Raw genomic sequence first — 13,845 nt, forward strand, 5'->3', positions numbered from 1 at the left:
AGCATGGGATGCTGAAGATTAATTCTAACCCGGATCTTCTTGGAGTGTAACGAGCATGGGATGGTGAAGATTAATTCTAACCCGGATCTTCTTGGAGTGTAACGAGCATGGGATGCTGAAGATTAATTCTAACCCGGATCTTCTTGGAGTGTAACAAGCATGGGATGGTGAAGATTAATTCTAACCCGGATCTTCTTGGAGTGTAACAAGCATGGGATGCTGAAGATTAATTCTAACCTGGATCTTCTTGGAGTGTAACGAGCATGGGATGGTGAAGATTAATTCTAACCCGGATCTTCTTGGAGTGTAACAAGCATGGGATGCTGAAGATTAATTCTAACCCGGATCTTCTTGGAGTGTAACGAGCATGGGATGCTGAAGATTAATTCTAACCCGGATCTTCTTGGAGTGTAACAAGCATGGGATGCTGAAGATTAATTCTAACCCGGATCTTCTTGGAGTGTAACAAGCATGGGATGGTGAAGATTAATTCTAACCTGGATCTTCACTAGCTGATGCCTGCAATGCCATCCGTGACTATAAGAGAATGATCAATGATCTTCCTCGTTGGTTTTTCTCGACTTGATTATGTTCAGGCTGCAGTGATAGAGCTTGAATAGTGATGAATTTATAAGATAAACAACTAAAACCAATCAGATGTGCGTACATTAAATTTGTTATTTTGTACATACAACAGAAGATGTGAACCCTTTGTACAATAGTGTAAAACAACAATGAACCATTACCTTATGAATATAATTAAACCTAACTTCAAACACTACGCACAATAAAGGACAAGATGTATAGGACTAGGGTTTACTCATGGTCAACACTGGACACTGCACTAGGCACATCGTGACATGAACTTTTAAACCAGAGTGATAGCAAATGTAGCATTTGTTATATTTGGGATTACACTTTCGTAGTAAAGTTCAGATTCGAGTACTTTTGTTGGGTTGAATCCCATCTGGGATTCGAACCCACACCCTCAGAGTTAGGCACCTAATCGCCAGCACACAAAGTCAGCCGCCTATAACCCGTCCACAAATTATTGGAAGTCGGACAACTGGTAGTCTAGACTGCGGACTTTGTTTACCCCTCTGATAAGTGTAAATTGGCACGGCTATGATTACACAATGCCATTTAGAAATTGGTCAAATGTAGGGTGTGAGTTCAAATACCCATGGGACTGAACCCAACAAAAGTACTAGAATCTGTACTTTACTAAGAAAGTGTAATCCCAAATATAACACATGTTACATTTGACCACCATATTCGTGTATTTTGTGTGGTACACAATTGTGTTAAGTGACTGGTGATTTGTTACAATGAGTGGTGTGTGTGTGGATTTTAAAAAATACAGTGTGTGTGTGAGAGAGAGATAGAGAGAGAAAGGGAGAGAGAGAGAGAGAGAGAGAGAGTGAGTGAGAGAGAGAGAGAGAAGAGAGAGAGAGAGAGAGAGAGGGTGAGAATAGTCTCATGATTGTAAGACTGGATCATATTTCTCATACCCTGCCATCTTATGAAACATTTTTAAATGACAACTACTGCCACCCACCTGACATCCCGGCACCTACAAATAAACAACAAGCTCTGACGTTCAATATGAACACATGACACTATTTCATGGATAACGACTTTGTGAACTCTTGTAACGTCTCAAAAGAATATAAATATTAAAAAGGTCGTCCACAACAGATGTCATGTTCCTCCAGCTTATAAATGTCTATCAAAGATTAAATTCGCCGATGTCAACCTTCTTTGACTATTAAATAAAATAAGATTAATAATATACGTAAAGAATAATTCTTTGGCAAGATGTCCATGAATTCTGGGGTCAGCAGACGAGTTGCTCTCCTGCATGGTATGTGTAAATATTGTAATGTTCAGGAGAAATCCAATCTTCCTGTAATGAAGTTTCCCAGAGCACCGGGGTCGTCTGCACGGTAGTACTCTGAGGACAGCTCCTTGAAGTACTCCAGGTTGATCTTCTTCTCATGGTTCTAAAATGAATAAATATTCATTCAAGATCAGCCTATAATTTTCTACATGCTACTAGCACAGATATCATGAACTACACATGTTAATGTCAAGGATATCATGAACTACACATGTTACTGTCAAGGATATCATGAACTATACATGCTTTGTCCAGGATATCATGAATTATACATGTTAATGTCAAGGATATCATGAACTACACATGTTACTGTCAAGGATATCATGAACTATACGTGATACCGGGAAGGATATCATGAACTATACATGTTAATGTCAAGGATATCATGAACTATACATGTTAATGTCAAGGATATCATGAACTATACGTGCTACTGGGAAGGATATCATGAACTATACATGTTAATGTCAAAGATATCATGAACTACACATGTTAATGTCAAGGATACCATGAACTATACATGCTACTGTCAAGGATATCATGAACCATACATGCTACCGTCAAGGATATCCTGAACTATACGTGCTACTGGGGAAGGATATCATGAACTACACATGGTAATGTCAAGGTTATCATGAACTACACATGTTACTATCAAGGATATCATTAACTATACATGCTACTGTCAAGGATATCATTGACAATACATGCTACTGTCAAGGATATCATGAACTATACATGCTACTGTCAAGGATATCATTAACAATACATGCTACTGTCAAGGATATCATGAACTATACATGCTACTGTCAAGGATATCATGAACTATACATGCTACTGTCAAGGATATCATGAACTATACATGCTACTGTCAAGGATGTCATAAACATACATGTTACTGCAACGGTTATCATGAACCATACGTGTCAGTATCAAGGATATCATGAACTGTACATGTCACTGTCACGGATATCAGGAACATACATGCTACTGAAACGGATATCGTGAACCATACATGTTAGTGCCAATGATATCATGAACTATACGTGTTACTGTTAAAGATATCATGAACTATACATGCTACTGTCACAGATATCATGAACTATATACGCTACTGTTACGGATATCATGAACCATACATGTTACTGTCACAGATATCATGAAATATACACGTTAATGTTAAGGATATCATGAACTATACATGTTAATGTCAAGGATATCATGAACTACATATGTTACTCTCAAGGATATCATGAACAATACTTGCTACTGTCAAGGATATCATGAATTATACATGCTACTCTCAAGGATATCATGAACAATACATGCTACTGTCAAGGATATCATGAATCATACATGCTACTCTCAAGGATATCATGAACTACGTATGTTACTCTCAAGGATATCATGAACAATACTTGCTACTGTCACGGATATCATGAAATATACATGCCACTCTCAAGGATATCATGAACTATACATGCTACTGTCAAGGATATCATGAACTATACGTGCTACTGCCACTGTTATCATGAAACATACATGTTAGTATCAAGGATATCATGAACTATACATGCCACTGTCCCCGATATCATAAACTAAACATGTTACTGTCAAGGATATCATGAACTAAGTCGGCTACTTTCAAGGATATCGAGAACTATACATGTTACTGTCAAGGATATCATGTACATACATGCTACTGTCACAGATATCATGAAATATTCTTGTTATTGTCACGGATATCATGCACTATACATGCTACTGTCAAGGATATCATGAACTATACATGCTACTCTCACGGATATCATGAACTATACATACTACTGTTATGGATCATGGACTATATATGCTACTTACCATGGAGAATATCAGGAAGCATGCTCGGGCATCTTTACAGGAGACGCCGAAATCCCCCAGGACGTACTCAAACTCATCCACGTCGATGACACCGTCTCCTGCAGGCAATAACAAACTTGTAACAATATACTGTTCTTTACCTGTCTAGGGGCGGTGGACATAGCCTAGTGGTTAAAGCGTTTGCTCATCACGCACAAGACCCGGGTTCGTTTCCCCACATGGGTACAATGTATGAAGGCAATTTCTGGTGTCACCCGCCGTGATATTGCTGGATTATTGCTGAAAGCGGCGTAAAACTAAACTCACTCACAAACGTTGATATTACACGGATTTGATTTGTAAGTGCACGTTTTATATACGTATAATAGTCTTTTCATCTACATAGTGCTGTTATGGTTTCCTTGAATTCGGTTCTGCACCTACAAAAGAAAATTGCAAGTGGGGATTTCAGGCTGAAAAAGGCCATCAGCTACGAAGTCTTAGCAGGGCGGTGGGGAAACCTATTGGTTTAAGCGTCCACTCGTCACGCCGAAGATCCAAGTTCGATTCCTTACATGGGTACAATGTGTCAAGCCTATGATCTCTTGTGTCCCCTTCAGTGATATTACTGGAATATTGCTAAAAGCGGCACGTGGGGAAAGATTTTTTTTTTTAAATATATATATTAAAATTCACAGTTCACTATTTGTTATGAGGGAGGAGTGCAGAGAAAGGGACAGCCAGGTGTTTGAGAACGGATGGAGACGGCACAGCACAGGTTAATGAATAAATAACTTTGTCTGTGAACGTGCTTCTCTAACACCTGGCTGTCCCTTTCTCTGCACTCCTCCCTCGTAACAAATAGTGAACTGTGTCAATATTTTAATGATAGTTTGTTAAACAACTTTATTATTTTTAGGACAAAAATTCTGCAAAAACCTCACAGAGTGGGTATGATGTTTTGATTATGATCAGCGTTTCATTGAGTATTTTATGTTTATTAGTTTCGAGTTAGATTGCAATTCATCGGTCCGCCTGTTCTCTGCATGTTCAATATTCATGTCACTCACTGTGAAAGACTGAAGCTCCCAATGAATCGCAATACGTATCGGAACAGGGTACCAGAATATCTTGCAATACAATTTATTTGCTCATACACAGCCCTAGCATGGTGTGTGAGGTGACACCCATTACGTTGCCATTGTTAATTGACCCAAGGCCTTTGAGCAAATTAATCCTAATTTAAAATCTGTCCAGTCGATTGTATGACATTTATTTGACATATCTTTCAATGGCGATTTCCCTTTCAAAGCTAGAAATAGACAGTGCAACAGATGCTTTGTATCAGCTGTTAATAGTTCAACATGAAGCACAAATTCCACTATCACCTGGCTATCAGCCTGTGCAGTGTGCGAAATAGCCACTCACCGCTAGTCCGTGGTCAGTGAAAATCCAGTCGGGCTACTAAATCTCCACAGTCATTGGCCCGACTGGATTTCCATGGGGTCATTTTGGAAATAAGTCACTCTTTCCGACTTGTTAAATTATAATACACTTTTAAATCATGCAAGATAATGGCCAGATAAATGATGGTATTTTACCTTTTGTTATCTTTTGCTTAGTTTCTACATTCAATTTTCGGGCGCGTGAATTATTTTGTGGGCTAGTAACTTTCAGGCATAGCTAGCCCGCCTGCCTAGCAAAACTTGGAAACGATTTCGCACTCATTTATTCCAACTTCCGAGTTTTGCGCTATCCGCCACATCGTGAAACAATACTGGTGGATCCACTGGCCCTGGATCTTCGCAGTAATGATCCAGAATACCGTACCAGAACGCCCTATACAAGTCTCAATCAAATCATTTCGTTCTGAGGCCTACTGATCAACATCACCAACAAATGTCCAGAATATAACATTTCTTGAAACTCTTCACGCTCTTCACATTCATTTCATTTCTTATAAACATAATATTTATGTTATTTATGTTTCAGCACTATTAAAATTAGGGGCGGTGGGGTAGCCTGGTGGTTAAAGCGTTGGCTCGTCACGCCGATGACCCGAGTTTGAATCCCCACATGGGCACAATGTGTGAAGCCCATTTCTGGTGTCCCCCGCCGTGATATTGCTGGAATATTGCTAAAAGCGACATAAAACCATAATCACTCACTCACTATTCCAATTATGTAACCGCGGTCTGTAAATAATTGTGTCTGGACCAGGCAATCCAGTGACTGACATGAAGAGCGTCGAGCCACGCTATTGGGACACAATGACGTGTCAACCAAATCAGAGAGGCTGGCATCCAACCCGCAAAGCGTTCGTAACTTTACGAGCTATCGTAACGGGATAGCTTATCACACAATTACGAATGACTTATTGCTACGAACGCTTTGTGGATCGGGCCCCTGACGCTCTCTTAAGAGGAACATGGCTTTCTGGAGATCAGTTGCAACCCCGGGTCCTCGAAGGTTTTTCCTTTAGCAAGAGTACAAACTAATGTATTTAGACACAGATATAAAATATATGTCGTGGTGGAAATAACGACGATTAATTGCCTAATGTTTGTTTACCAAACGAACTGTTTTCGGATGCATTCAGATGTAAATTCTAATTTTATGCGCTCAAGACAAAAATGTGGTCCGGGGGACGAGCGCTGATACAGTATCCCAACGTGCACCCCTCGAAGAGTCCCCAAGCTTCAGACCGCCTCCGTGGTGTAGTGGTGAGAGCGGAAGGTCCCGGGTTCGATCCCCGACCGCGTCATACCAAAAGACGTTAAAATATGGTACTTGTTGGTCCCTGCCTGGCGCTCGGCATTAATGGGTACAACAAGGACTGGTCGGCTCGGAGTCAGTATAATGTGTCTGAGTGGGGTATTCATGCTTCACTGCGGCATGGTATCTCAGTGGGCTAGCACTATAAAACCAGCTTCAGTCTGGGCTAGTACAAGCAGCCGCACATACCCGTACACACGCATGCACGTCGTCATATGAGCGAAATATTCTCAAGCACGACGTTAAACTCAATTTCACCACACCTCACCCCCAAGCTTCAATCACCCCAGAAATCCAGCAACTGAGACTTGCAGAAGTCCCTAAGGTAATATAAATTTCAAGTAATAATTTCTAAATAATAGGGCTAAAAAGAACACATTGTCCAAAACAGACTAGCGTTCTAGTACTGTCCGCTTATCTATGCTTGCATCTTTATAGGATAGAATTACTATACACCCGTAGCTAAGCATTCAGTACAACCTTGGTTGGATGGTTTTGTGTGTAGTTCTCTTTATGTATAATTAAGACTGACTAGATGAATATTAGGACTGTGTCATTAAGGACGAGTTTCCAACTACTGACTGACTGACTGAGTTTGGTTTTACGCCGCTTTTAGCAATATTCCAGCAACATCACGGCGGGGGAACACCAGAAATGGGCTTCACACATGGTACCCATGTGGGGATTCGAACCCGGGTCTTCGGCGTGACGAGCCAACACTTTAACCATTAGGCTACCCCACCGCCCCAGTAATGCCAACTGAATCTAAACAATAAGAAAATATAAATTTGTTCCTGTTCAGACAAAGTGTCGAGACTTATTTTAGTGGGAGGAGCTGAAACGTATCAGGATTTTGTTTTAGTTGTCTGAGAAACGAGCTATAGTGATGTTATTGTTGCTTGTTGTTTTACGCCGCATAAAGCAATATTCCAGCTATATGGCGGCGGTCTGTAAATAATCCAGTCTGGACCAAACAATCCAGTGATCAACATCATGAGCACCGATCTACGCGCAGAACAACCTTGGAGCTAGGCTATCAGCAACGCTGCGTTTTGAGAAATAATGTTAGCACCGAGACGTCAGACTGCATCGCACACGATTATTAATTCTACAGAGGAGAATATGATATTTAGAAAAGATGAAGATACAAGTACCCACCCGTCCTGTCATAGAGGTTGAACTTATACTCGATATACCGCTTCAGCCAGTCGGGAAGGTCATACGCCTCCAGTTTGTCCATCTCCCTCTTCTCCTTGTCGGTCTTCCTCTCGTTCTTCTTGAAGCCATCCTTGTGGAACATCTCCCACATCTTCAGCTACGACACATACAGACATCTACATGTACGTCGTGGGCATGTTATGAGCGAGTGAGTGAGTTCATATTTAACGTCACATCGGCAATATTTCAGCCATATCGTGACGAGAACATTTGACATTGTGTGGATGTTATGCGGCTAGACCGAGAGTGAGTGAGTGGGTGGGTATGTCTGTGAGTGAGTGGATGGTAGTGTTGGGCATTGGTTAAAATCTCATAATTGATGATTGGTTCATTACAACCGATCAATCATCGAAAATAATTGGTTAGCGTCATGTATGAAATTTGTTAATGCACATAAAAATAAGGAAAAAACATGTAGTTCTTTTGTTGATTTTGGCAAAATTTCACATCTTTAAAGGATGACTAGTATGTTAGGAACATAAATTTCTTGGAGCCTTTAAGATAAATTCAATCATGACTTGAAACGAGCTTGTAGTGCTTACAAAATGTAACAGACAAAACCAACCATGTGAAAAATATTGTTAATGAAAACAAGTGTTCCAAAATTGGTTGTGTTCGATTATGAGAAATTATGATCGATTGCTTGGTCGTTTAGTCACTACGACCAATCTTCGATTATTTCAATTAATCGGACCACCACTAGTGGATGGGTATGTGAGTGTGTGAGTGAATGAGAGTGAGTGAGTGGGTGGGTAGGTGTGTGAGTGAGATGGAATATGTGAATAAGCTTTTGAGATAGAAAATACCTTGAAACTGACCTCGACCTTGATGTGTTTTATCATTATCAAAAATTGTCGAAATATCTCAAATTAATCTTTATAACTGAATGAAAACAGAAGAAATTCAAACAAACAACGACCCCAAACACTTACCCATTCATCTTCTGTGACCTTGCCGTCATTATTCTCGTCGGCCTCGTCTGACAGCCGCCGCCATATTTCAACAAACAGTTCTTGTGTGCGCATGAATTTTTCTGTACCGATCTTCCATCCGCTCAATGCGCAGATTTTCTGTAACATATCACCTGACTCTTAGTTGTGCCCCACAACATGCGTAATCTTTAACCTATACTGACGAGCAAAAGAAAGTATGCCATTAGAATCAAACATAACATTTCAGACTTTTCCCGGCTGAAAGATGCGGTGTGGTAGCCTGATGGTTATAGTGTTAGCTCGTCACGCTGGAGACCCGGGTTCGATTCCACACATGGTTTCAATGTGACCACTCACTCATTTGACTTATGTTTTCATTGAAACAAGAAGTATACTCAAAACACACAAACTTACTTTTATTCATGACCAAGAGTTTTATAAAGTAGGTATAAGAGGTGAGGTGAGGTGAGGTGAAATTAGGTTTAACGTCGTGCTTGAGAATATTTCGCTCATATGACGACGTGCATGCGTGTATGTGTATGTGCGGCTGCTTGTACTAGCCCAGACTGAAGCTGGTTTTATAGTGCTAGCCCACTGAGATACCATGCCGCAGTGAAGCATGAATACCCCACTCAAACACATTATACTGACTCCGAGCCGACCAGTCCTTGTTGTACCCATTAATGCCGAGCGCCAGGCAGGGACCAACAAGTACCATATTTAAACGTATTTTGGGTATGACGCGGTCGGGGATCGAACCCGCGACCTTCCGCTCTCCGGGCAGACTCTAACCACTACACCACGGAGGCGGCCAGTAGGAATAAGAAAGCTGAAGAAGCGTGTTTGAAGCAAGAGAGAATATTTTTTTAAATCAGCTGTAATTTGTTTTAATGTCAATGATGTTTATGTTTGAGATCAAGTACGTATACCTTTCGATTTATTCCCTTGAAGATCCGGGTTAGAATTGATCTTCAGTAACCCATGCTTGTCGTAAGAGGCGACTAGCGGGATCGGGTGGTCAGGCTCGCTGACTTGGTTGACACATGTCATCGGTTCCCAGTTGCGTAGATCGACACTCATGCTGTTGATCACTTGATTGTCTGGTCCAGACTCGATTATTTACAGACCGCCGCCATATAGCTGGAATATTGCTGAGTGCGGCGTAAAACAACAAACTAAACAAACAAAACCTTTTGATTTACAATTGTAAAAGTCTGCACATAATATCAGATATACCTGTCTCGCCAGATCAAAGTCCCTCCATTCCAGAGACCCGTCTTTGTTTAAATCTGAAACACACAAATAGAATCAACAAAAATACAGAACAAGCAAAGATGCTGCAGAATGTACATCGCGGATCGCCATTGACACAGATACACAGAAATCACACAAAGGGGACATTTTGCATTGCCTTTTTTACGTTACTATGTGGCTGTGATATAATAATGTTTCAAGTGAATAAGCCCCCCCCCCAAAAAAAAAAATTTTTTAAAAAATGCGGTGTAACCACACAAGACTAAACTGTGTAGAAACATCCATAGATATCAGCAAAGACTGTTCATTAAAATCGTACCCCCAACCCCCCAAATGAACCATACACAAACACCACCACCCTAAACAAAAAAACAACAACAAATAATACACACACACAAACACAATCACACACACACTAATATATATATATATATATATAAAAATAAATTAAAAACCTCCAAGCAACAAATAATAACAACAAACAAACAAAAACATCCCCCAAGACAAGAACAACCCCCAACCCATCAAAACCATCAAACCCAACGAAATACAATGACGTTGATACAAACATTTAATGACTTGATATCTAATATGACAATTCCCCTTCTAGAAACGTACAATAAAGACTCACACCGTTATATTATAATCAATGACAAGTCCCCTACTCATATATTTTTTTTAACTGAACATCTCAATCCATACACATTTCCATGAAAAAAAATCGATGGGAGCTGCAATAAAACCAATTCTGAATTCACGCAAAGCATAAATAAAAAACATGACATCGGAAACATCATAGTATAAATAGCAATATTGTGCTATTGCGATATTGAATTATAGCGCCCGACACACCGTCGATATGTACATATGTCAGTATACCTCGCGTCTGATATAGTGTTATATTCTGAATCAATACGCGCAGTGGTAATAGAAGAGCATACATATGGCGCGCAGGTAAACAGCGGGGTCGGCAGTATGGCACAGCGTGTAAGTGAAATTGTAATAAACAGAAAATTGATATCTATGGCTACTATGTTTTTCTCGACTAACTTATGCTGAGTTACTAGAGGCGTCACCCAACGGTAATAATAACGGTATTCCAGAGATTTACTGTTCTGTTCTTTATCTTGAATGAGAGCATGGGTACATGAGGCCTCGGGAAATTCGAGACTGGAATCGTGGTCACACCGACAAACACTCTACCGTATGAGCTACCCAATATGTGGATGATCGACTATAGGTTAAACCTTAGTTACGTGTTGAGTCAAAGGACCGTGTACTCGTGTTCTTGTGCTCTCTCTCTCTCTCTCTCTCTCTCTCTCTCTCTCTCTCTCTCTCTCTCTCTCTCTCTCTCTCTCTCTCTCTCTCTCTCTCATAACGTCAATTTATTTTCACATAACACTTACAAATTATCATTTCCAATCTGCACCACCACCATCACCATCACCAGCAACATAACTACTACTACTAATGATGATGATGATGATTATATGTATTCCTGGTGACTACATGCACCGGAAACCAGGGGAACTGATGATGATGATGATGATGATGATGATGATGATGATGATGACGATGATGATGAGTTTCCGAGACTACACACGCGTTATTAACCAACACCAAATACACAACATAACGGTAATCAATTACTCACCGAAAAACGTGTGAAACTCGTGCAGAAGCTTGTTTTTCTGGAACTGACTCAGCTCAGGTTTGACCAACCCCAGCGTTCCGCCCATCGTCCTCGAAACTACAACCACAACAACACCGTCAATGCAACTCCATATCGGCGATCAAGGCAGGGGATTGTAATCACCGCACGACGTGTTCAACATGCTAGATGTACGCGACAGTTATTCCAGAAACAGACAGACTGTCGCCTGCCTGGACAGCAAACCTCGACACCGTACGGAACGATCTGTCAATTATACGTCCAGACATGAGATACGTTCAGATAATGCCCTTCAACCTGAATGAGACACAATCCAAAATTTCGAGAAATGGATTTTACGTCTAAACAGCTATAAACCTTACTTCATGGATGGTTATGAAGCACAATTATTCTACGCATTTACCCTTTGGCCTGAGGTAAATGTCACATTTATTTAATACGTTCTGTTAAAGTAACAATATAAATGAGGGGTGTTAGCAAGTCGCAGAATTATAGCTGTACGTCACAGGCTGATCGATAACAGCTGGCGCGGATGTCTCGATGTCACGTGATCCGCCCGACAGTATCACGTGACTTGTCGTTCCACCTGTTGCCGGTGTGTTGGTGTGAACACAATACAGACTGATCATAAATCCGCCATATTGATATTTACTAAAGTCACGGGGTCATTGATCTTACAACGAGCTTTCATAAAATCTTAATATGTCGTTCCATGTAGTGTTCGTTAATGTGTAGTTGATGTTGACATGAAAGGAGCTTGTGCTTGTTACGTCAATATTTGTGTTTCAAAACATGCAGCATTTTTGCAGTGATTAAAACAGAGTTTTGAACGGAACTGTGACCTCGGTAAACGGAGATATGGTTTAATTAACTAATATTCAAGATCAGGCATTTAATATCCTGTAGAGGTCTGGTGTATAAACGGTTGACATGTAATCGAATAGTTTTAGCTAATATTTTAACGGAGACATAAATGTCGGTTTCTGAATGGTTGAGACAAATTCTATTGCTGTCAATGAACCCCGGCGACATTTAATATTTCTTATATTCCCCGATCGAATTGCCGAACTGTTGGCATCACATTTGCAGCATACTAACCGCAATTTTGTATCTCGGATTCATGATGTTAGTCGCCTTCTCCGGATAATTACGATGTTTTCCAAATGAAAGAGATCGAGGGTGATAAATGCCTAACTGTTGGCATCACATTTACAGCATACCAATCACAATTTTGCATCTCGGATTCAAGATGTTAGTCTCCTTCTCCCGGATAATTACGATGTTTTCAAAATGTATTGGAAAGGTTTCAGGATGCATGTATTGTAATTAGGTGTGTGGGTAGAAAAATATATTCGTTGTCTGTTGGCCGTTTGGGTGACGTGAATTGTTGTCCCCATCCATGTCGGTTTATGTTCTCCGAGCCCGGCTAAAGAGTCCCCTTAAGAACGGTTGTCAACGTAAATCGGCGATTTTCTATCCTCGTCCCGAAAGGTCAAATACCGTTAATTTCTTGAGCATGACGTTATGAATTACCAACTATCAGGACCTATAACTGATCATTTTAATTTCGAGTAGTTGATTAAAATAAAATAAATATTCATTGACATTTTAAGAAAGAAAATGGAGTAAAATGTAAAACGTCCCCAAAGGTCAAATAACGTTAAATTTCTTGAGCATGACGTTATTAATTACCAACTACCAAGGACGTATAACTGATAATTTCGATAGATAGTTGATTATTATAAAAAATATTCATTGACATTTTAAGAAAGAAAATGAAGTAAAACGTAAAACGTCAACCCTGCAGAGAGACTCCACTAAAGCCTCAGTGTGTGACGTCATGCCTCATGCACCCCATGGAGTAGAGAATGAGTTGAGAGTGCTCAGTGATCCATTCATTGAGTGGGTAATAATCTAACCACAGCTGTTTCAGTTTGTAAAAAATAAACCCAGACCAAACTGTGTGTACTATATTTTACCTCTCAGCCTAACCTCAGCCCAGGAAACGGAATATGTAGGATGGACCAAAGAGACTGAAGTCAAAATGATTTATTTTTTAATGTATGCCCAAAACTTGTAATACTATGTGTGAGTGAGTGAGGTTTTACGCCGCCTTATGCAATATTCCAGCAATATCACAGCGGAGGACACCAGAAATGGGCTTCACACATTGTACCCATGTGGGGGAATCGAACCCGCGTGACGAACTAACGCTTTAACCACTAGGCTAGGTACCCCTACCGTCCCGAGTATTT

At 40.3% G+C, this 13,845-nt stretch overlaps 1 protein-coding gene across 2 annotated transcripts; it reads right to left on the reverse strand.

Moving 5' to 3' along the window:
- Window positions 1-1,168: 1,168 nt before the first annotated feature.
- Window positions 1,169-12,059, reverse strand: LOC124283881 (calexcitin-2-like). Of its 2 annotated transcripts, none has more exons than XM_046719906.1 (7): window positions 11,953-12,059; window positions 11,573-11,668; window positions 9,901-9,953; window positions 8,665-8,802; window positions 7,673-7,829; window positions 3,761-3,858; window positions 1,169-2,003 (listed from the first exon to the last, which is right to left on the reverse strand). In XM_046719906.1, exons 2-7 carry the CDS (start codon window positions 11,655-11,657, stop codon window positions 1,887-1,889), a joined length of 648 nt encoding a protein of 215 aa, XP_046575862.1. In that variant the 5' UTR covers window positions 11,658-11,668; window positions 11,953-12,059; the 3' UTR covers window positions 1,169-1,886. The 2 variants fall into 2 exon arrangements, with proteins under 2 accessions (XP_046575862.1, XP_046575864.1); XM_046719908.1 differs by having other exon boundaries at window positions 11,994-12,057.
- Window positions 12,060-13,845: the final 1,786 nt, after the last annotated feature.

The sequence above is a fragment of the Haliotis rubra genome, unplaced genomic scaffold (genome assembly GCF_003918875.1).
Source record: "Haliotis rubra isolate DU_JTF1 unplaced genomic scaffold, ASM391887v1 Scf324, whole genome shotgun sequence".
Lineage (NCBI taxonomy): Eukaryota > Metazoa > Mollusca > Gastropoda > Lepetellida > Haliotidae > Haliotis > Haliotis rubra.

Coding starts and splice junctions, on each gene's coding strand:
- LOC124283881 (XM_046719906.1), bottom strand. CDS start 11,657: ATGGGCGGAACGCTGGGGTTGGTCAAACCTGAGCTGAGTCAGTTCCAG. Junction 8,803..9,900: donor ACTTTGATCTGGCGAGACAG/GTATATCTGATA, acceptor GATATGTTACAG/AAAATCTGCGCATTGAGCGG. Junction 7,830..8,664: donor AGGTCACAGAAGATGAATGG/GTAAGTGTTTGG, acceptor TATGTGTCGTAG/CTGAAGATGTGGGAGATGTT.